The 24,708-nt window shown below is 34.0% G+C and overlaps 4 protein-coding genes across 4 annotated transcripts; 3 read left to right on the top strand and 1 right to left on the bottom strand.

The window, feature by feature from the left end:
• The first annotated feature begins 1,366 nt into the window (after nucleotides 1–1,366).
• Nucleotides 1,367–3,230, top strand: LOC18027511. The gene is made up of 5 exons (XM_006411218.2): nucleotides 1,367–1,766; nucleotides 1,893–1,969; nucleotides 2,065–2,101; nucleotides 2,228–2,330; nucleotides 2,411–3,230. Exons 1-5 carry the CDS (start codon nucleotides 1,436–1,438, stop codon nucleotides 3,090–3,092), a joined length of 1,230 nt encoding a protein of 409 aa, XP_006411281.1. The 5' UTR covers nucleotides 1,367–1,435; the 3' UTR covers nucleotides 3,093–3,230.
• A 1,367-nt stretch (nucleotides 3,231–4,597) lies between these two features.
• Nucleotides 4,598–6,425, bottom strand: LOC18027510 (GDSL esterase/lipase At2g40250). The gene is made up of 3 exons (XM_006411217.2): nucleotides 5,793–6,425; nucleotides 4,962–5,244; nucleotides 4,598–4,860 (listed from the first exon to the last, which is right to left on the bottom strand). Exons 1-3 carry the CDS (start codon nucleotides 6,411–6,413, stop codon nucleotides 4,673–4,675), a joined length of 1,092 nt encoding a protein of 363 aa, XP_006411280.2. The 5' UTR covers nucleotides 6,414–6,425; the 3' UTR covers nucleotides 4,598–4,672.
• An 11,957-nt stretch (nucleotides 6,426–18,382) lies between these two features.
• On the top strand, nucleotides 18,383–19,855 carry LOC18027509 (fatty alcohol:caffeoyl-CoA acyltransferase). The gene has a single exon (XM_006411216.2). It carries the CDS (start codon nucleotides 18,408–18,410, stop codon nucleotides 19,731–19,733), a length of 1,326 nt encoding a protein of 441 aa, XP_006411279.1. The 5' UTR covers nucleotides 18,383–18,407; the 3' UTR covers nucleotides 19,734–19,855.
• A 3,943-nt stretch (nucleotides 19,856–23,798) lies between these two features.
• Nucleotides 23,799–24,477, top strand: LOC18027508 (putative BTB/POZ domain-containing protein At2g40440). Its single transcript, XM_006411215.2, has 2 exons — nucleotides 23,799–23,933; nucleotides 24,031–24,477. Exons 1-2 carry the CDS (start codon nucleotides 23,799–23,801, stop codon nucleotides 24,475–24,477), a joined length of 582 nt encoding a protein of 193 aa, XP_006411278.2.
• The last annotated feature ends 231 nt before the right edge of the window (nucleotides 24,478–24,708 follow it).

The following is a 24,708-nucleotide window of genomic DNA, read 5'->3' as shown; positions in this document are numbered from 1 at the left end:
AACTCAAATAATTGCACATATTGATACATCATTTTAGTCTTCGACCAAACCTTTTGTGAATTGGTTGTACGCACCAATGCTAGTTTAGATCTAACGTTCAATCTCTGATAGGGAGAACATTATGTGAGCTTAAAATGTGATATTCGATGTCTTAATAAAAATATATTTAAGTGGGTGGTATATATATATATATATATATCTGTATTGATATAAATGGAAAAGAGAGATGTACATATTTTGCATGTATAGAGACAGAGACGCATGTGTAGATAAATATAGATAATGTGAAATAGTAAGAGTAGTGGAGATGGAGACAAACCCGTGATTGTCGTTGGTGACAGAAACAAGTAGCAATATTTTCTTCTCGTGTCTCTCAGTGAAGACAGCCCAGCCAAGCACCTTTTAACTTCTGTCTGATTCCTCTCTCTATGCGCTCTCTCTTTCTCTCTCTATATCTCACACACACAAAGAAGAAGTTATGCTTTTGGGTTTCTACTTTTTCTGTTTCACAGCTTCGGGTTTGAAGTCACGAGCCCATCCTCCTAACTATCCCCTTTTATTTATTTTTTTTGCTTTTTAGCCAATTTAATTTATGAGTTGTAACGATGGAAGAAGATTCATATATCTAATCAGTGAGTATGCCTCATTAATGTTGCCTTTCTTCCTATATTGCAAAAGCTAGTTCGAACTAAACAAGAACACGTATTAAATCAATTAAAAACATAGATCATTCAGTTCATTGACAACTAATTTTGATCGATAAAGTTATTCGTGAACCCTCACAGCATATAAACCTAATCTTACTCCTAGATTTGAGTCACTAAAATCGGTACTACCAACAGGTTGATTATCTATTTTACGAAAAAACATTTTAACTATGGAAATGAAAACAATATGAATATTTAGACAAATTCTATCTACTTTCTTTGAGTTTCTTTCCACTTCCATATCACGAGATTCAAAAATTGAAGGAATTGAGTTAATAATTATTATCTCTAAAAGTTTAGTTGTAAGATATTCTTTTATGACTGAAGTGGTACAGTTACAAATGTTTAATAGTAGAAAAAGTACCATTTTTTTGTCATGAGGTGTAAATCTAGATCTATCTTTCCCTACGATGTAAAAAACTACAGAAAGAAAAGAACATTGTTTTAAAGAGAAACTATATATTAAAATAGAATTTAGAATATCCGTTGTCATCATATACATATATTTCAACATATATTTAGTTGGAGAGAGAGACAGAGAGAAAAAAAGGAATGATGGATACAAGCATCCAAAAAGTCATACACATAGACCTTCAAAAGTCTTCACCTTAAATTCCTAACACATATATGTGTTAGTGTGTGATCTTTGATTGAACTCTGTCTAAAGAAATCCAAGATAGACCAAACAGCTTCTACCCACAAAAACAACCAAATAGCTAGAGACCAAGATGAGATCAAGCAGCCAAAATTCTGAAAACTCCAAGACTTGTCCGTCTACCAACTTCAAAGCAACCACCAAGAAAGTAGAAGACAAAGATGAAGAAGATGATGAAGAAGAAGAGGAAGATGAAGAAGAGAGATCAGGAGATCAGAGCCCATCTAGCAATAGCTATGTGGAAGAGAGTGGGAGTCACCATCATCATAATCATCATGATCAGATCAAGAAGAATGGTGGATCTGTGAGGCCGTACAACCGCTCAAAGACTCCAAGGCTGCGATGGACACCTGAGCTCCATCTTTGTTTTCTTCAAGCTGTGGAGAGATTGGGTGGACCAGATAGTTAAGTTTCAATTATATATATATGGATCAATATTCAAGATCACTGCATATGTGAAGTCCACAGTTTCTAGGGTTTTCTTGTTGATATTTATAATGGGTTTTCATTGAACGAATTTGTTGGAGCAGGAGCAACACCGAAGCTTGTTCTTCAATTGATGAACGTCAAGGGGCTAAGTATTGCCCATGTCAAGAGCCATCTTCAGGTTTTGCAAAAATACATACGTATATTATATATTTATATATTACATCATTTAGATATTCAGCTGAACATATTTTCCACCATTATTTGTTTTCTTAGATGTACAGAAGCAAGAAGACCGATGATCCGAATCAAGGTAATATATCTACTTCTAATACTACGTTATGATTTAAGTTAGGGTTTCTTTGGAATCTGATCATAAATCGTACAACTGAATTCGAAGAGATAATGATTCTTTTTTTTTTCTTTCTTAAAACTTTAGGAGATCAAGGATTTTCGTTTGGAGAAGGAGCTGGGTACACTTACAACCTTAGCCAACTTCCAATGCTACAAAGTTTTGATCAAAGGCCTTCTACTAGCTTAGGGTATTTACAAAATTTCGGCTATTAATATCTAGTCCATATGTTATAATTACTTGAGGTATAACTTGGAATGTATTCCATAGATACGGTAGCGGTTCGTGGACCGACCATAGACGACAGATCTACCGTAGCCCTTGGAGAGGCTTAACGGCTCGAGACAATACAAGAACAAGACAAACATTTTTTGGCTCACAGCCTGGAGAAAGATTTCATGGAGTTAGCAATAGCATTCTTGATGATAAGAACAAAACTATTTCGTTTCGAATCAATTCTCATGAAGCGGCTCATGAGAACAATGGAGTAGCTGAAGCTTTTCCGAAAATTCAGAGAACTTTTCTTGAAGGTATGAAAACATTTAACAAATCATGGGGACAGAGCCTCTCCTCCAATCCAAATTCTTCGACCGCAACAAGACCACAAGATCATTATGCTACGACATTGAATTCTTATCAAAGGGACAATCCTCGAGTGGCAGAAGTATCGGAGAATGTTTTGAAGAGGAAAAGATTGGTATTGTCTGATGATTGCAATAAGGTGGACCAAGATTTGGATCTAAGCTTGTCCCTTAAGGTACCTCGGATACACGACAACCTTGGAGGATGCTTGTTAGAAGATGATAGAAAAGAACATGATGATCATGAAGATAGCAAGGTTTTGTCTCTTTCATTATCTTCGTCGAGTTTATCAAAACTCGATCGAACTACTAGGAAAGAAGATCATAATGATCATAAAAAGAGAGATTTCGGTCTTGGCAAGTCCCCTTGATCTCACTCTGTGAATATATATAACAACATATATATACGTATATTCTAAGTGAGATCTTGAGGTACTTGTTGATGAAAGACGGTTCTGTACTGTTTATCATTCGTTGCATACTTGTGACAAGACCCATAATTAAGGTAATAATAGAGACATTTTTTAATGTTTTTTGGTATTTTTTCCACATAATTTTGTCTAGGTGTTCTATGCATATTTAAATAGTGTTCGAGTTTGGAGTAGAGATTTGTTTTCTTCTGAATAACCAAGAAGTAGATTAGCGAGTCTATATAGTTTTGAGAGTTACGAGACATTGCACGTTGTCTTTGTTGTGTCTTGATGTGAGACGTTGCATATGTATGCGTAGTTCCCATTTTCACTCACTCTCACACAACAAGTATCCTAAGCCATTATTTTGTTCCCTAACGTTAGAAAGGAGATCTTGTCTGAAAAGTGAAATTTTATACAACACTAAATAAGTGAAGCTTATATATGCAATCGTATATGTTTTTGTTTTATAGTTATGATCTAACACAATATTTTACATCAGAATAATTAATTTTATCCCTTAAGTATTATCACAACTCTTTCACAATTAGAGAAAGCAAATTTCAAGGACCTCATTCGTTTCTGTGGATGATATATGCATATATGAAGAGTTGAACCTTTCATGCGTTCACCAAAGCTACGCTGACATAATAGATCGAGAAGTTGAATTTAACGTCTGCACTATCTAATGGTTTGACATAAACCACTATAATTAACAAGGTAAAGAATTGGGTTTTGCAAATGACATGTACACTCTTTTAAATAAATCGTTCCATAATCAATGTGTGGTATTCTCAAATGAGACCAAAGTATTGAACCAAGATAATCTATGAACGAAGATTCAATATCATGTGTCTCAATCGTCCATCTCTATTCGCTATACAGTAAAAATGTGTCAAATATTATAAATTGGTCTACAAAACTTGTCAATTTTTCTTTCTATTTCTAATTTCGTACCACTATTCTAATACAGTTTCTGACAATTCTCTTTTAATATTACAACGAAAGTTCTTTACAAAAAAAAAAAAAAAATTATTCTCTCATAAGACTTTCTTTAAGAGAAATTTGGAGAGAAAGACAAGAAGACAGATGTACTTGACAAAGAGATGTGTCTTGATCTCCTCGATAGACAACAAATAAATTGATATTCGCATATAATCGTTTTCTTATCATCTCGGGCCTTGAATAAGATTTGGCTATATCGAATTCTATATTTGAGAATATTTACAAATTTTTCAGAGAATCAAAACTATGGAAGGTTTTTGTTGTTTTGTGTCTACTTACATGTGTCTTTGTTAAATCATTTTTCCAGTTCCTTCATATAATTTGGACAAGTATATATATATATATATATATATATTCTATATTGTTAAGTCAAACATATTTGTAACATCAATTTTTTGAGTTAATATTCGACATCGTGGAAATTTCATAGTGATAATTATTCTGTAAAACTTCTACTCCATTGATTTTTGATTTAGCAATCGTTTCATAAAGATTTTACTGCAAATGGTAAAAATAAAATAAGAGAAAATAATAAATCAGAGGAGAGGTAACACATTTTGTAAGGCGAAAGTAGCAATGACAGAGTAAGCCTTTTGCGAAGGATGCACAGAATCAAAGAACAAATATTTTGAAACATCATCACAAGTCCGAGACAATGGCTTGCATAGAGGTCCTGCCTCAAGCAACCCCGTCCCGCAACATCCTTTCAACGTTTCTTCCAATCCTGCATTAATAATTTGTATATATCGAATCATCAAATTCTGATAATCACGCCTCTTTTTAACAAAATTTTTGTGTAGTTAAAAAGAACTTGATTAGTGATACCGTATTTGTGAGGATGTTTGATCATGTCCATTAATGGAGAGTAGATGTCTAGGTGAAGAACTTTGGAGCCTCGAAGCCTCTGATTGAGACGGAAGTTTAGATTCTTTAGCTTTTGATTGTAAAGCCGAGAATCAGCGTTCTGATTTTCCGAACAGATCCGATGACGGAAGATGCGAGGGAGAGGGAGAGAAGTGAAGGTGCCAAGTGTTACTTGCACCGGAAGGCATCCGATTGGTGGTAGTCCTACTACTGCAATCCTTCGTGCTCCTGCGTCGTGTAGTCTCTGTTAAGCATTTGTAAGATTAAGTTAGATATTTAGATGTTGTAAAGCTGTTATTTGGACTCTTCACTGCGTCGTCGTGTATATAATTTGTAAGATTAAGTGATCAAAATCTCAAGAAACAAAAAATACTAGGCCTTCATAACAATACAAACTCTGGGCTAAGGCCCATTTCAAGTTCATAACATTTCAACTTAAAAATTATTATTGAAATTTGGATGTACTTTTCACAGTATAAACCTCTAATTTTTAACGTAAAATAGAAAGTGAGATATTGAAAAAATACGAAAAATACATACTACAATGGAAAAATAATAAAACAATTGTCTAAAATAATAATAAATTTTATCATATTGTTAGATTAGCAGAATGCGTATAGCCGTATAGGTCTTAGTCAAGTAATTTAATGGGTGGGATCCATACGAGTAGGACATTCAATTTTTTAATATATACACAATTTTTTAATATAACGTGGTTTTCTTCTTTGGGATTTAATAATCAAAAAATAATACTAAGAGAATTAAGAACTGAAAAGTTGAACGTAGCTAAACCTGGACAAAAGCTTCGACTTTGCTGAGTAGAAAGTCATGATAATCCGAAACGGAGATGAATCTCCCAAGAGCATGATCGTAAACGTTATAGATCATATCATTAGTCCCCGCACTAATCACAAACAAAGCATTCTTAATCACCCGATTAGTTTCCGAGTCTCCAACCACACTCTTCATCTTACGAACCGCCTCTTCGAAGTAACTCCATTGCTTGTCCATGGCCAAAGTCGACGACAACATCGCCGTGCGATCATCTAAACCACCTCCGGCCGACGCAAAACTAACGCCAGTCAAAAGGTCAACGGGTTTGACCGTGGGGTTGAGGTAAGCTGGTATAGTGGATTTGAGTCCTAGAGAGGAGGCTAAAAAGTCGGTGGCGAGTTTTCCGTCGGAGAATCGTCCGGTGGAGAGTTTGGCCGGAAAGGATTTTCCGTAGGGAGGATGGTTGCTACGGAAAAGAGTTGGGATGTAGTTGTTGTTGCCGGAATCCACCGTGGAGTCGCCGAAGGCGTAAAGAGCCGTTATTGGTGGGGATGGTGATGCATTGATAGGGTTTTGAAGTTGGAGGAGAAGAAGAGTGAAGAATGCAAGTAGGATTGGTTTGTGATGATTAGGGTTCATGGTTTGGTTTAGTGTGGGATGATGAAAAAGAGAGAAACACATTTGTCCAGTTTGTTAGAATTTCAAAAATATATATACAATTACCACATGTGTCCAACAGTCCAAAGAGGAAATGAAATTGAATAATGTACAGCCTTTTTTCTTTAACAATGAATAAATTCATTCTCTAATAATGAGAGATCTATTAAAATTAACATTTCGAGTCCCACAAAGATTGTCGTGTCTAATTTATTATTTTTGTAGTTCAATATTATAATGGTTTACCTTAGATTTATACTTTAAATTTTTCAAATATAAGGTACGTATTTACTCGAGATATCATTGTATACAAATACCATCATCAGAGTTATTTTAGCTCTCACAAATTCAAGTAACACACGCCATACGGTGTAAGGTTTCTCAATATATATGCATATTTCTTGAGATGAAGATGTTTAGGCAAAACATATACAACTTTTAACCTATATGATGGTTTAGTACTTGTTGAATGGTTTCATCCTGAAAACTGAGGAATCAAGCTTGGACTTTTTACAAATGATTTTTGTTGTTGTTGTTAAGAAACATTTAGTATCCAGATTTAATAAAGAAAACTCTAGCTAGGTCTATGCAGGTTATATGAATCGACTAACTTAATAAACTCTATGTTGGTTGCATTTCAAGTCATTAGTAATTATAATTAAATAGCATATGCTATGCATATATCATAAACGCATGTGCCGAAAGCAGTAGATGGAATATGGATGGTGACATAAATAAACAATTGAATGCGTTTACTTTCTTCTATTAGTACATCAATCTCACTTTAAGTTCTGTATAAATAAAAGTATAGCAAAATCAGAATGGGATTTGCCCATTAAGTCTATAAAGAATAGAATAGGACTGAAGATGACACTCATAAATGGCGTGCAAAGTGCTGTCATGTAGCTGACGATGATAGCCTTTAATGCGCCCATTAACCACGTAACCAGTTATTTTCGTTTTGTTTTGTTTTATCTGATACCTATTTATGCGAGGATCGGAAAACTCGATTCCCTAATTACTTATGGAATGTCAATTTCGATAAATTTGAAAATATACTTATGTCAATTTGTCGGTGTGTAGTAACCCAAACGCCTCTAACCAATTCAATCATAGATACAACCAACATGGAATAATAATGTATACGGATTTAATCATAACGGATTGTGACCAAACGATGGTACTAACACAAACGGAGAAGATTAAAATTCCAACATCTATGGAAAAATGCGTCGGTTCTTTAGTGGCCACAGTAGATAATTCAAATGACATATTTAGCAGATTTTGTATAGACTTTCGATGATAAGTTTAGGTTTTGGCATGATATGTATCCGATTAGAAAATAAGAAAGAAAAAAAAAAAAAAAGTGGTGGGATAAGTTAGTCAACCAATAACTCCATCATTCCGACATTTGTGGGAATAGCATGGCGAGAAGGCCGAGAAGGTACGTGATACGCGTGGTCTCAGTATCTGCACTCACGTAAATCGAGACGATCTTCTATGACTCAACGCGTCATATGATTGATTGATTATTTATACGATCGTATCAGTTCAAATCTCACAGATAATCGGCATCGTTGTCGCGTATCCACCTTGTGAATGCAAAGCTATACTTCCGGAGATGCATTCAGTTATCATATCATTCCACAGCAAATAAGTCAATTTTCAGTATCCTTCAAAAAAAAAAAAAGTCAGTTTTTCATTTTCTTTTCTTTTCATGTGAAACGGAATTTCAAGAAGACAAATAAGTCGTCTTCTCTCTGTTTCATCTTTTATTAGGGACAGGCTCCTAATGGTAGATGGTGTATAGTTGGATTCAGCTCTTTGCCCCTTATATCTGATTTGGGATGTCTTTATTTCAATGTTTACTTACTACAAGTCCCCAAATCCGATCCTATATGACTATTCCACTCGGTTTAGTTGAACAATGGATAGCTGAACTAAAGTAACAAACTTGTTAGTTTGTCACTCTCATTACCAAACTGAAAAGACGCAATATTTTTGGTGTCATTTGCAACAATCAACTGAACTTGCACCATGACTGAGACTTTTCCAAAGTCATATTTACACTGAAATGCTTCAAACTGAAACCATCAATTCCACAAAACAGATAAGAGAGAAATCTGATAATGCAACAAATGCAGAGTCGATCTGAGGCAGAACGCGGCGGAGATCTTCGAGAGCGGAGGAGTAAGAGGCGGTGTTGGTGAGGAACCTGAAAGTATTGCTCGTGTTGAAACAGCCGTGTACTATGCGGCTGTTTAGAAGATGCCGTACGGTCTCGAAGTCGCCGGAGCTGCCAGCTTCGTATATGAGTTTTTCGAATTCGGTGGTACTGCGACGACCTGGACGAGGCTTCACGGTGGAGAACAATCGAGGATATGAAGGAATATTCCGGCATTAACTGTTTGTTTCACGAGTCGTCGCCGGAGAAGAGACATTGAGTTCCACAAATTTTCTTATTGGTTCAGTTTAAGCCAAGCATACCGATTATTCGAAAAATGGGTTTTATTTTGGGGTTTTCTGATGGTACTGTTGGCCCAGTATAAGAAGTTTGGCCCATTGATGTAATCCACGTTTATGTTTCCGAAGGCAACAGTGTCTTTCACTCTTTCTCATGAATATCAATCAAATGGGTGAAAAAATATTTTTTACTTTTTTTTTTATTGTTAGGTTATTGATAGATGTCTGAGTGTAGCAATCAAAAGGATAATTTAAATGATAAACCTAGGATACTATTTTTTTTTGCTTTAGAAAAAGCATTAGAGAAAAATTAGGTAACTAAGGATGATAAAACCAAATAAGGATGAAGAGATACCAAAATTGATAATATCTTTTTAAACACCTTACTTGATTACAAACTCTAGTTGATGTTTCAAAAGTTTAGAACGTGGCTACCAATATATTTAGAATTACAACTTATAAAAATGACTCCTCGCGGGGAAAACTCGCTTGTTCACGAACTTGATTTTATCTTAGTTTATAGTTAGTAACATCACCCAGATGAAGAAAACTAACCTACTGATATATATTTATATTATATGTTTGTATGATACTGAAGAGTATTATATGTAAATTTGATCAACGTACACTAGCAAACAAAAACACACAAAAAAACGAAGATATGATTTTGGGAATAAGATTCACTTTAAAGAATATCTCTTCTTCTTTTTATGTGAAAAGACTTGGATTCAATTGTTTGCGAGGTATCATTTTGGTATGGCTGAAATAGCATTAAAGAAGTCGAGAAAGGAGATAACGAAAAGAGGGGTTGTGATGAAAAGAAGAAGAAAACAATGCTTCTCACATCAAGAAAAATAACATAAAATGTTGGGGGTAAAGATGCAAATCATATCTAATCCAATCTAAGGTTATCCTAATTATAATAATTTAGACTACATATTGTATATTTAGTTCGCTCGTCTGCAATAACTAGAGCAAATCCCAATTATGTTTTTTAACTATCTAACTTTTAAAATACATATTTTAGTTTTGCGAGTCTCTACGCTCATTTTCGGCTTGTGTGATCTATTTTTATCTGATCATTGATCCTTCTGTTATTTCAAAATTTAAGGTTTAATTATCAACTGGTTTCATAAACATATTCTTTGTGTTTTACACGATATTAAATCTACTTATCAATAATTCATCCTAAAGTTTTTTCATCTCAAACATGTTTAGTTTTAAAATTGTTAAGTTTATGGTAAAGATAAGGATGATACATGTAGTTTTAAAACTTTCTTTCCATGTACATTTAAAAAAAAAAATCGAATATTATGTGTTTCTCCATTCTTGAAATGAGGTCATATAACAAATCTAGTGTGTGATCTTTAATAGAGATCATCATCAAAAAGGCAGTCAGCATGCATGAGCCAAATCAATTTTGAATGGAGCTTGTCCAACGAATCATCAGTTAGGTGATACGAGGATGCAACATATGTGAATTAGTAAATTAACGAGCTTCTCAAATATATAACACAACAAGATCGTCGAATAGGTGAAAAAAAAATATTCAAGAGGGGTGAATGGATTGGCTGTGCAGTATTTCTTATAAGGGAATACATCAATTTATTTTAAAATGATCCCTCGATTAAAAGTATAACTTTCTAAAGTTTTGCTATTTAGTTTTATAATTTATAATTATTCTGCTGACCAATATTAATTATTTTCTAAATTTTGTCCGTGATCTACAAGCATATCACCCAAACATTTTATATAAAAAAATGTATGTACTTTTCGACATTTTCACTATAAAATTTAGTTGGTGGGCATCTTCCACTAATATTACATTGATTTTTCTACTATGACTGGTCGACATCTGATTAATTTCATGTTCAAATAGTCAAAAAAATAATCGCCAACCATCTTTGTTTCCGATTTTACACTAGACTGCGAATTCACTTGGTTAGCTAGCTATTGTCAAAGAATAATTAATAGTTGTTTCTTGTTTGTATTCAAGATCTTTTTCATCTCAGAAAATTCCAAATTATATTATAAATTTGACGTAGTTGGTAAAAATGCTGTAGAAATAATGTAATGAAAGATTTACGAATTATAAGTTTGTTTGTTCAAAAAAAAATTATAAGTTTGTCTCCATGCAAGTGAAAATGTCTCTGCCGACCAATCGTTGACTACATGAAAGCTCTGGGCCTTTGGCAAACATAAGGACAAATTTTCTCTTTTATAGAGTCAACTTTTCATTTTTTTCAACCACTCTTTGCATTAATTATGATCGCGAAATCATTAAGAGGCCGGTGACCGGCTTTACATTCTAACACTCGAATCTTCCTCTATGTCTTGTTTGTATCTCAACGTAAAACATATATAAATCGATTTTGTGTAGACATATAAGATTTATATGTGTGTTAGTGTGTATATAAATATGACTATGAGGGTTCTGTGGTCATTTTCAAAGCAGCCTAGTTTTGTTTCACATATGATGTATGACAACGGCACAGTGTAGTTATTTTCATGTTGAATACGATAATTCATTACCTTCCAACATTTTTTCTAGCTACATTATCTTCGGCTATAATGAAAAAATTTATGTTTGTTAGGAAAAACTTATGTAAATGTTACGGAATAACGCATATATATATAGCTGTAATCTTGTCATTACGGAATTACGAAATGACCAAATAGCTGTAATCTAGTCATTTCCGTTTAATGATCGAGTTTAGTATTATAGATTTACGTAATTTTGTTTATACAAATTTCTTATAAGGGTATTTCTAAATAAATAAATAAAATCATCATCTCGTGAACGTGTTAAGAAGCTCGCTTATTAAGTAAGATGAAACTTAACATAATATAAATTTATTAATTTATTATCGAATCGTTTTATTAAAATCACATGAAACTCGAGATGAACAGAAGTGATATTTTGTAAGATGTACGAAGTATCAATCTGCACCATACAGTGGAGGCAGAAATTTTATTCATTAGGGACAAATAGGAGTATATACAAATTTATAAGTGGGGACATTAACATAAAGCTTATTAAAATACATCAATTTTTTAATTTTTGTTGGGGTCAAATGCCCCCATGTTGTTACATGTGGCTCCGCCACTGCCATACACTAGTATTATTTTAGCAGTATATAACTCAAATTTTATAATCATTGTAAAAGATTGACACTATCGAATGGTATTTATCAGATTCATGTGAGAAGCCACTATATTTCGTTTTGGTTAATTGCTAATTTATAATTGGAAGATAAGAGAAAAAAGAGATTCTATGTAGCTGAACTGACGAAGTACTTAATATGATAAAAATAAATAAATAAACAAGATTTATATATGTGCGAGAATAATACAAGATATAAACTTAACAAGTTGTGAAAACAAATGTCGGAATTCGGGGTATTACTCTATTTTTATGAGAAGGGATGGTAGCTACTTGCCCAGTGCTCGAGAGCTGGGCCTACCACATTCTTGTTGGATGGATAATATGTGCATGAGGTATTTCTTTGGGTACACCCAATTTATTTTCTATATTTTCATAAAAGAAAACTAAGAAAATAGCTAGATATTATGTGTTACGAATAACGAAAAATAACGTTAAACTACTATATATGTATATATATATATATATATATGACGAATAAAATATGATTTGTTGTTACCCTTGGCTGGCCTACGCCTTTTTGAAAATCACGTACTGATCAATTGAAAATGAAAAATAATAACTTAATGACAAGGGTTTTGTCTTTATTTTCAAACGATTTTCGTCATATTAATTGGATCTTTTATCAAGTAAATCAAAACGGTTTTTGTTTCTTCTGGTCATCGGAGCAACCCTATATTCTCTCTATGATCTATGACATTTTTTGTTACATTTATGGTTTCTTGTATTTATACTTGGTGGTAGCTATAAAGATGTAATTTGAATTTAGTTAATATTCTCCAGAAGACTGTTATATATATATATATATATGTGCCTATAGGTGCCTATGTGAACTTTGAGAAATTGCTTTTCTTTCTTGACTAAAGACTTTCATCAATGCTCGGTTCTTCAATGAGAATGGTTTTTTATTTTTGCTAAATTGAGAATGGGTTTCAAATACTAAAGAGTGGAGTTAATTGATGTTTAAAAGTTTTAATTTACAAATCTTTAAACGGTTGCAAATGCATGGTTGTTGCGATAGTATTTATGGATCGATTACATGCATGGTTGTTGCAAACGTCGATCTTTTAAACTGTTGCAAATGCATGGTTGTTGCGATAGTTCTTGCGGTATGTTAGCTTATGAAAGTATATATACATCAGGAAGTGGAAGACGAAGAGCGACGACGTGTTGAAAGAAATAGCAACTCAGAAAATACGAGCGACACGACAACGGCATATAACACAAATTTTACCTTTATTTTCTCTCTCATTTTCATCATTCAGCGTCGCTTCTCATTGTTAAATAACGTGTCCTTGGTGTCACCGACACGAACAAGACTATATTATATGGAAAGTATACTGCCTTTCACTTTTCAGCATGCATCTACTCTAATATATACGACCAAAGATCGTAGATGACTTACTCTAGATTCCTTGAGTGTCCCCCCTTCAAAAAAAAAAAAAAAAAAAAAAAAAAAAAAAAAAAAACATGACCACCGTAACATGTGCATACCATATCAAGTCACCCTTTTAGTTTGTTCCCCATAAAGCAATCTTCTCACCTTTTTTTTTTCTTGATACAAAATCTTCCCAAATCTTCATTATTTCTTTTCATAAACAGAATCAAAGCAATTCAAAACCCATTTATTTGGATTACCGAATCATCTTCTTTGATCTTTTATTTAATGGGAATGTGAAATGTATTCCACCATCTTAATTATTTTTGTGGATGATAAGACATAATTTCTTGCAAATAATCTTCGCACATTATAATGTATATTACACATATACATCACCAATCGATATGTGATTTCAATTCATTTACTTTCTTATTAGAAACTCCGTCGTATTGAGATTTAATCGATCCTTAAATCTTCGACTCTACTCATCACACTTTGGATTATTGATAAGAAGAGGTAATATTTGTAGGGCCGAAGTACACTGTTCTATCATCATTGAAAAAAGAAGCTGAAAGAAAAAAAAAATGACTTAAAAGAAAAGTAGATCATATATACTATACGAGTGACCACGTTAAATATTTATGGGTCCATGGAAGAATTGACAAGACCACTACAGTGATTCAAGGAAATTTAAAGAAAAAAAGTGGCATTGCTTTTGACTTATCTATACATATGATCTCAGTTTAAAGTGCACATATGATTTATTTATATATTGATTCGAATGGTAACCATTTGAAAATTACAAGTAATTGATGATCTTCCGGTATATAACCCATGACTGGCTCATGACAAAGAGAGAAAGACATATCTATATATTTTTTTTTTCATAGTAGCTATATGGGAACAAAATTTACTTTAAAACTTAAAACACTACAAGAAAACATCACATATTCCGACCATATATTTCATCAGAAAATCGTAGGAAACCGGTTTTTCCTACCAATTTCCTACTAAATATTTTTGTAAGTTCTATGTCGTCGGAAATTTTAAAAGGTAGAAAAATCGTAGGAAATTTCCTACGAAAATTTTGGTAGGAAAATTTTCGCGGTAGGATATTCGTAGGAAAGTACCTACCAAATTACTTTCATCTTCCTTCAGTTTCATTATTTCCAATTTCAAATATTCCTACCATTTTCCTACCATTTGCCAGATTTTGTAAAAAAAAAATTATATTTTTAAAATTAAAAATTAAATTAAATTTAAACTAAAAGATGAATTAATTATTAATTCAATTATTACTATATATAGAGATACTATATATAGAGATATTATATATAGAAAAAAACAATTAATTAAAAGGAAGATGAATGTCTTATTTATAGAGCAGATTCCTCATGTAAATTATCTCAGATCATCGATGTGGGACAAATTTTGAAATTTTCCTACCAAATTCCTACGATATTCTTATACATAATTTTTCGTCAAAAATTGGTAGGAAATTTCCTACGAAATACTTTCAAATTTTGACCGCGTGATAGGTTATTGGTAGGAAATATCCTATGAAATTTTGACAAAATATTTGGTAGGAAATTTCTTACCAATTTCTCATCACTTTTATTTTTCGTCAAAATTGCATAGAAAATTAGTCATGAAAATTTCCTACCAAATATTTCGTCAAAATTCTCGTAGGAATACAAGATGTTTTCTTGTAGTGAAAGTCAATATTGTAAACACCACTTGAAATTAACTATTATTGAACAATTTTCTTGACAAACCAAAAAAGAAATAGTAAATCCATTCAATAGTTGACTTCAAATATTTTTGGGTTGCGAAATTAAGTCCTAGTAATGTTTAAAGATTTATAATAATTGATTCTCACTGGATGTACACCTAGTTTCTACTGCAATAGAACAGTGATATAGTTGTAATATAAAGGATTCGGAATCCAGAGGACCAGTGTTACTCTATGACTTTGTGAGGATTGAATTAAAGCTAAGACGAAAGATGGTTTGTTTTGAAAACTAAAAAGTAAACAGAATGGCAAACAACGATTTAAATTCAAATTAAAACAAGCACTAGACCAAAGCAATTCGCAGGAATTTCAGAGATAAGAACCAGATGACTATTCAGGGCACAAGTGTAACACAAGTCTCGAACTCAAACAGAAAAGCTTATCGATCCACTGTCGTGATCTCGATAACTTTGTCTAACAACCTAAATCCTAAACTGTCGTTTAAACTTAGAAAATTGCAGACAAGCATTAGCTAGCAGGTTTGATCTGTTCACGATTTGCCTTAACTTCAACTGTCGTTGGCTAAGGACAAATCGCTCACCAATGTTTATTCTAGCAACCTATTACACTTTTGATGAATAGATTAACCTAAAATCGCAGATTGAGTGATCAATTAAACCTAAGCATTAAGTCTAACAATAATGAAGACAATAGATATCAAGCCCTATTTGCATCTAATCCCTTAACTCATGAAATCCTTTGAACACTTTAATCTAGCTAAGAGATCTACTCAGACATGGAGAAAAGAAACACAGCAACAGATGAAAAGAAATTCATAGATTAAAATCGCAGAAGAGATAATAGGGTTCAGAATTCTTCTCAAAGTGTAGCAGATTTCTTCTCCCAAAAGCTTACAAGTAAAAACTCTATGGTTCAGGAAATTGTAAAAAGAAGCGTAGTAGAAAAGATAGGCAGCTTGGACTCCTTTTATTCCTTTCACGCGGCTTGAGATTAGGTAAAGATGTTTTCCTTATTTTTCTCCCGTCTGGAGCAGGTGCTCCACGAAGGGTCCAAACCGGGAGCAGGTGCTCCGCGGATGATTTCTCCAAAAACGTGTGAAATAGCTCCTTATTGCTCAAATTCATCTCTTTTTGCTCCAATGCCTCCTAAACACTCCAATCCTTTGATAAGGCCTCTAAGTCACCTGAAACTTCCTGAAAAGACTCCAAAAACTCCTAAAACAATCAGTAAACACAAGTTAGAATGAGTCAAAATCTCCACTCATCAATAATTATTGTATGTTGTTTTCAAATTACAAATGTTAGTCCCGATAGTAAATACTACTATAAGATGACTACAATTAGAAAAAAGAAGGAAATAAATTGTGATATATATCTCTAGTTTAATTTTGCTTAGACCCTAGATATGGCTTGGTATATATTTCGTTTAATATTCCATGAGTATATTTTTGTCTTTGTCCAAAAAAGTTATTCCATGAGAATCTTGGCACCAAATCTTTCACTGTTTGAGACACATGCGCCAACGCCCAAACAACAAGGCACATCATACTGTAAACCGCCACCACAACCATCTTTATTCTCATTTATTATTTCCCTTAAAATACATCCAAATACTTCTAAGCAAGAAAGGTGAAATGTTTTCTAGGTTAATTATAGACATTTTTTTCCTTTTGAAAACCCTTACAACTCTAAATTCTAATTTGTTCATGGAGTCGAATTTAGCCGAATAACTCCCGTACTTTTGTTCTCTTGCCTTTAGGATATTTTTGTCGACTGTTTTGTGTGCTTGAATTGGGCTACACGGACCATTAGGTTAAACCGGCCGTTATGATAGTTATTGGTTTCATAGGTAAATGTTTACCAGTTTCAATACGCGGTTCAGTCTCAAGGTAATAAATTTGTCACACCTTAAATTGTATGCTAGTAATTTAATGGTAATTAATATAAATCATATTCCCTCAAACATATAAAAAGCATTGTTTTAGAGTTAAATTATTTTTTAAAGGAAATGGCTGTTTCACATTTTTAATGCGACTTTCGAACTAATTTCAAATGTATCTTTTACTCAAACCTAGTAAAATTTTGTATTTAAATGATTTTGGATTATTCGTGTATTAAATAAGAACATATTAGTATATTTTTCTAAGAAAATAATGTGTGTGAAATGTGTAAAAAAAAAATTAAGATTGATACAGGTATGTGTCAAAGCCTGAAAGGACTAATTCTTATAAATTGATGAATGTTACTTGCACATATTGTTAACATGGATGCAAAAAACAAAATATTTTCTTACTTTAATTATCAATCAATTTTAGTCTTTCATTTCACACCGTAACACATCAACTCAAAGCATTCAGAATAGAAAAAAGTGGAAAATAAATAATTTACTACTAATACTTAAGAAAACTGAGAAAATAGGCTTAATTAGTGACATTTTTGTCTCCAATTCTTATTCTATTAATAGTTTTGTGTATGATCATCTGGAATTCATATGCTTTCGCATGTATAATAATCAGTTTTGGGGACAGCCATATAAACTGTACGCATTTACATAGACGAAAATATATGTGATATGTGGAATTGTGGATAGTGTAGCTAGGTATATGTTTATGTATGGCCTTAGTGGATTGTCGTGTGGATGATGAAATTCAAATGGTCGATATAGGTATTCTTAAAGAATGTATAATAAATATGCGTGATCGATCATCCACCAAATAAATAGTATCCATGATAGACCAAATATCTCAAATTAACCAAATATTCGTCGAAATCTTTCCAATCCATAAATAGTAATTTTTAAGTCGTAAAGGTATAAACATATGGAAGATGGTTATCCCCTATGCTCTAAATTGACTGTGTACATGTCCAAGAACATGTAAAATTTTCAGACCAAACGGATCAACGACCTTAAAATTCGAAATCAATGAGAACACATTAAGGGAACACGTACACACAAGAGTACATATGCACGATACAACACACAAGACATACCATGTCGAAAAAGAAACACCCAAATTACCAAATTACCCTACTTGTCGCCAGACTTCTCTCTCTACGTGATTGAATGAATATACACAAGTGCATACATCTGTAACAAAAAATAGCATATATTTATACTTTCTATATTATATGCGTGTATATATATAAGTGATACACATCGCAGAGACCCACCTTGTTTAATTTCAGAGAAAATAAACAGAGCATCATAGAAAAAGTTATGGGATCCTTGGTTCATGTGAAAGAAGCCACAGTTATTACTCCTTCCGACCAAACACCTTCTTCTGTTCTGTCTCTCTCCGCCTTAGATTCTCAGCTTTTCCTCCGATTCACCATCGAATACCTCCTCGTTTTCCCACCCTTTTCCGACTCGGATTCTCTCTCTGATCGTCTCAAATCCGCACTTTCTCGCGCCCTCGTTCCTTACTTCCCATTCTCCGGCCGTGTCCGTGAGAGACCCGACGGCGGCGGCGGTGGCGGCGGCGGTGGCGGCGGCGGAAGTCTAGAGGTCAATTGCCGTGGCCAAGGTGCTCTGTTTCTTGAAGCCATCTCTGACCACCTCACGTGCCTTGATTTTCAGAAAGCTCCTCGGCACGTGAACAGCTGGAGAAAGCTTCTCTCCCTCAACGTCATCGATGTCCTCGCTGGTGCCCCTCCTCTCGTCGTCCAGCTCACTTGGCTCAGAGACGGTGGCGCCACTTTAGCCGTCGGTGTTAACCACTGCGTCTCCGATGGGATCGGAAGCGCCGAGTTTCTCACCTTGTTCGCCGAGTTATCTAGAGACTCACTGAGTCAGACTGAGTTAAAAAGGAAACACCTTTGGGATCGTCAATTGCTTAATCCGTCTCCGGTGCGTGACTCGTTGAGCCACCCCGAGTTCAATCGAGTTCCCGATCTCTGCGGATTCGTCAACCGATTCAACGCCGAGCGACTCGTTCCGACCTCGGTCGTCTTCGAGAGACAGAAACTCACCGAGCTCAAGAAACTCGCGAGTCGACTCGGTGAGTCCAATTCGAAACACACATCGTTCGAGGTGCTCTCTGCACATGTATGGAGGAGCTGGGCGAGATCACTGAACTTGCCATCGAATCAAATCCTCAAGCTTTTGTTCAGCATCAACATTCGAGACCGAGTCAAACCGAGTCTACCCAGTGGGTTCTACGGGAACGCCTTCGTCGTCGGATGCGCGCAAACCACCGTGAAAGACTTGACGGAGAAAGGATTAAGCCACGCGACGATGCTCGTGAAACAAGCCAAGGAACGAGTCGGTGACGATTACGTCAGATCGGTGGTTGAAGCTGTGAGCAAGGCGAAAGCGAGTCCTGACTCGGTCGGAGTCTTGATACTGTCCCAGTGGTCACGCCTCGGTTTAGAGCGGCTTGATTTCGGTTTGGGAAAACCGGTTCACGTGGGATCGGTATGCTGCGACCGCTACTGTTTGTTGCTTCCGGTTCCTGAACGAAGTGACGCCGTTAAAGTAATGGTCGCCGTTCCGTCAAGCGCCGTTGACTCCTACGAGAATCTTGTGTTGAGTCCTAACGCTTAATTAGAGAAGGATAAATTCTAATTTTTACCACTTTTTTTTTTTTTACTTTTGAAAATAAATAATTGATGATGAACTCTCCCTACGTTGACTTGTATAACATTTAGTTTTGACTTTATTTCATTTATAAGAGTTCCTTTTTGGTTTTCTTCCCTTATTTTAATTACGTCCTACGCTCGCTCATCGACCAATTTGGTTATTCATCTAACATAATTCACCATTAAAGATTTTATTTTTACTTATTCTTCGTCTCATTGCACGCCTATTGGCGATCCACTATCACTTCATCGTTTTCTTTACAGAAACTAGGATCTTAGTAGCAATCGAAACAATGCACTCAAATTGTTTTTTATACATTTATTTATATATAATATGTATCCTACCTAATATGCTATATTTCCTCAAAGCGATGTACTCAAATTCTGTCTAAATGACCGTTTTTAGACGCTGAACATTGCTTCGTTAGCTAAACTATACTCAATTGGTAATCATGGGCTTCGTAAATAAGCTCATAATTAATGTCGTCTGAGTAATTAAACTCAAACTTAAACAATGCAGTTAAATTTTGTTGCATCACATACCAATTATTTTGGCAATCTTATATCAAACAGGAAAGAATTATTTTTGCGATCCGTGATTTAGTCTTTGATGTTGTTATATTGGTCCCAATAAGCGCGATTGATGCAATAGTATGTGTCGGCAAAAAATAAGCATGATTGGCTATTATTATGTTAAAACCTTTGTTCACGGACTTTAAATCTTATTTGAATATATAACCAAATCTGTATCTACTGTATAATTCATCAACAAAGAGTTACACATATGAAAAATGTTACGGTATCTGATAATTGATCATTTTAAATTTCTAAATATCCTGATTTTCATCGTAGCTGACTTCTTAATGGTCATGCCGTTTTGGATGAATCTGTAAAATATCTGAAAATTAGTCTTGTCAAAGATAATCGTATAATCTAGCAAAAGTGTTACTTTTCACACTTTTATTTTTAATATATTATTAAACTAACCACATTTGATACATCCAACATATTTTCAACAAATGAATCCCTTTCCGAAATATTAAATCCTATCCAAATTCGTTTGTTTACATAATTTATTTTTTAGTAGAACTTTCTACGAGTCTGTTTTACTTTTAACAATGTTCCCATTATTCAAGATTCTCAAAATATCGTAATGGCTAATGGGCATGAGAATATTACTATTGGAACCGCCCCATTAAAGATTGAAAATGGTTTGACTGAATTGTGATTAGTTAGAGATGTTTAATTGCGTTTAAGAAGACGTGCGTTAATTTTTTAATATAGAGGCTCCCCAAGTCAGACTAACATGCCGCAGCTTGTATGTGGTTTGACGCTAATCATAGAATCATAACTAATCCTTCTGAAGAGTATATTAACGCTTTTACCAAAAATAAAAAAGGGACTAATCTGATAAAATATTTGATGATAAATACGTTATTATTTTTCTTTTGTCAACGATGAATACGTTATCACCTGAGACATGAATCGACTCATTTATATTTATGGTTTGAAGGGTATCTCAATTATTTTGGTACTAAAAAAGTCATCTCGACCAAAGGGAATGAACTCTGTATGAATTACGAATATCTTAATGATTGACTTTTTATTTACAATTTGTTTTATAGCCAGCATGGAACTACCTACTATTACTAGCCAACGTATTTATCTACTAATTGATGATTAATTATTTTTAATTACTAAGCTCCACCATAAAAAATAGTCTCTTTTATTATATACTGATCCAAATGCATATCCATATTTCTTAATCTATTACGTCTTTTTGTATGTTACGACTTGCAGATAGATACAAAACGTATAATGGTGAAGTATGCAATTCGAAAAAGGAAGTGTTTGTAAGTTGTTTTATTTGGTTCAATAATCTAATTGTAATGTACTAATTAAATACATAAAAGAATATATATATCCACATATATTCGAGGTAATATCAATGAAAATCAAAAAGCTAAAAACATCAGAAACATAAATCCGAATAGCTGAAACCACACGTTGAATCCTTTTATGATTTAAATAGTTTAATTAGTTTTCTTGATAGGCGGAGTCAGTGCCCGTCAATGATAGAAGTAAGGAAAACGGCATAGATTCCCGAATGCTAATTACACAAATTAAGATTTCGCATATTTATTCATTTACAAGATTCGAACATTTCAACGATCGATGTACCGAAAAGATTGTTGTTTCTCAAGTTATAATCTTTAATGGATGCATACATGATCCATCATCAATCATATATGATCGTCCCTCATTTATTTATTTGTTTTTTTTGAACTATCATCAATCATATATGATCGTCCCTCATTAAACAAAAACCAATATAGGAACTATCATGAAAACTTGTCTTGAGAATAACTTGTAATAATAAATCCCTAGAAGTTTCGTAATTCTATTGCAACATCTTTGAGTCGATTAAAATCCCTAAACAATTCTGTAATATTCAGCTTTGAAAATAATTCTCTGTTGCGTTAGTTTCGTATGTCAGATTCCTTGACTTGCAAGAAATCTGTTGAAAATAATTATCTGATAAATTTTTTGTTGCGTTAGAGGATAAATTTTCTGAAATATTCTTTTGAAATCCGCTTTCTATTTTGGTTTTCAGACCTGGACCGGACCGGACGGTCGGACCACCTAACCCGTGACTTGGCCACTAATCAGTCCCGGTCCAATGCTGAAATCCTCAAATTAGAGCAAACACCAGCGAGTGGCGGTTCAAGAGAACCTTCCAAGTTCCAAACATATATGCAGTATATATTAGGGTTTTTAGACGTAGACCGTACCGGTCGGCCGGACCGCCTAACCCCGGTCCAATGCTGAAACCCGTATATACTGTATATAGGGTTTATTTTTACTTTTCACATTTACTTTCATATTTCTAAGTTTAAACCTTTCTCAAATTCTTCTGACACGGCGGCGGCGTTCGTCTCCTCCAAATCAATCGCAAACCTGTCTCCATGAACTCAAATCTCTTTGTACATCGTCTCATGACTCTCCTTTCTTCCTTGTTTTTCAGATTTTCCTTTGTTTTTGTTTATCGTGATGAGCTTTTTCTCTGTTATTTATTTAATATTTTAAAAAGTTCTATTCTACAAACCCTGTTTTCATTGTCCTATCTCTCTTCCTATGTTTCTAAGTACCCTTTAAATAATAGAGTTTTTGCAGCCTTTGTCCTCAGTATATTAGGGCATATACAGCAGGGTATCATGTTGGATATCAAGCCCAGAATCATAGGTAAAATTCAATTAAAAAATAGAAAAATGAAGCATTTTTAATGAAACGGTATCTTTAGGACAAACCTCACGATATAGTATCATTGTAAGGTGGCAGCAAGGGATTGGGCAAAAAAGTGAGAAAGGTTTGGGGACCAAAAAATATCACATTTTCAATTTTATTTTTAAAAAATATTAATATTCTATTCTAATAAACCTTTCATAGTGGAATTACTAATGTACATGGTCTTATATATTGTTGAAAGTTATCATCTCGCCAGCTAATAGAATATAATACCTTACTGCTCCTTATGTTATGAAAAATAGTAAATTTCATTGATTCTCGTTTAACATATTATTGAATCACTTTGACCCGGAAGGTTCTTCCGTTCGCTTTTTTTTATGGGTTAGATTTCAGAAAATTCCCCGTTGCCTTTAAGAACACAAGTGTGGGTGAGGTAAAGGGATGATCTGATAATTAAAGTTTAGTATTGGAATTCGCTTCTACTTCCGTCTTTCATATATATATATCTGTTAAACTTCTTGATTTGCAATAAGGAATCTATCTTCAATTTGTTTTTGGTAGATTTTGAGTTATGAAAAATATTCAGTCCGAATGCACGAGTAGACTATTCTTATGACTTTTTTTAGTGGTTTGGATCCATTAGAAAGATGAATAAATTAGATTCCATCACTGCTAAGCTAGTGCAAAGTAGAGACTTGCATTTAAGGATCTGTGAAATCACATTTTACTCTGTTTAAAGGGATGCATTGTGCTAAAAGATGTTTTTTTGGGGGTATTTTAGAGTATGACGAAAGAAACTGGAAACAAGATGGATTTCTTTGGGGGACTTATGGAGGCATTTAAAGAACAAAGGCACGTCGATGTATGGCTCAAAGCAGGGGACCAAACCGATGCAATCCCTGCCCACAAACTTATTTTGGTATTTTCTTTTCTTTTCTTATTAATTTTAAGAATTGCGTATGTATTGTGCGTGTTACTTCATCTAACTTTCATGAGATATTTATATGATATATTAGGCTGCAAGATCGAAGGTGTTTAGGAACATATTGGAAGCTGATGATCGCAAAGCTTCGTCGAAAGAGACAATCACTCTTTCAGAGATGACAAAGGGTGAGCTTGAGACGTTTCTTGAGTTCATGTACAATGGTTCGCTTCCGGATACAAAACTGGTGCAGCACGTCCATAGTCTCTACCTAGCTGCAGAGAAATACGAGATTCCATACCTCCAAGCTACCTGCAGAAGCCAGATCATCGATTCCATTGACTCATCAAGTGCATTCGACGTCCTTGACCTTGCAGAGATTCACTCAGACGAGATCCTCGAAGGTGCTGTCTCTGAGTTTATCTCATCAAACATGGAAGAGATTGCATTCTCGAGTAAGTTCCTGTCGTTTGTGGAGAGTAATCCGGCTCTTACTGTCCAAACGATAAGGGATCATTTCGATAAACTCAGAAATGAATAATGATGTCCCAGAATAAGGAATGGTTAAGTAGTAATATACAAAAATGGACTATTATTTTTAGTTTTTTTCATGTGTTTTAATTTTAATTAATTTTCAGATTTTGATTGAAGAAATTTATCATTGATAATAATAATATGTCAATTACATACAGAAAAAAAGCAAAAATCCAATAGTCATTTTCAAAGTTATTTACTGCATAAATTCTTCTTTCATGGTATCTGTTTATTTCAA

This window comes from Eutrema salsugineum, unplaced genomic scaffold (genome assembly GCF_000478725.1).
Source record: "Eutrema salsugineum unplaced genomic scaffold, Eutsalg1_0 scaffold_10, whole genome shotgun sequence".
Lineage (NCBI taxonomy): Eukaryota > Viridiplantae > Streptophyta > Magnoliopsida > Brassicales > Brassicaceae > Eutrema > Eutrema salsugineum.
This window is presented reverse-complemented; position numbering and strand designations above follow the sequence as displayed.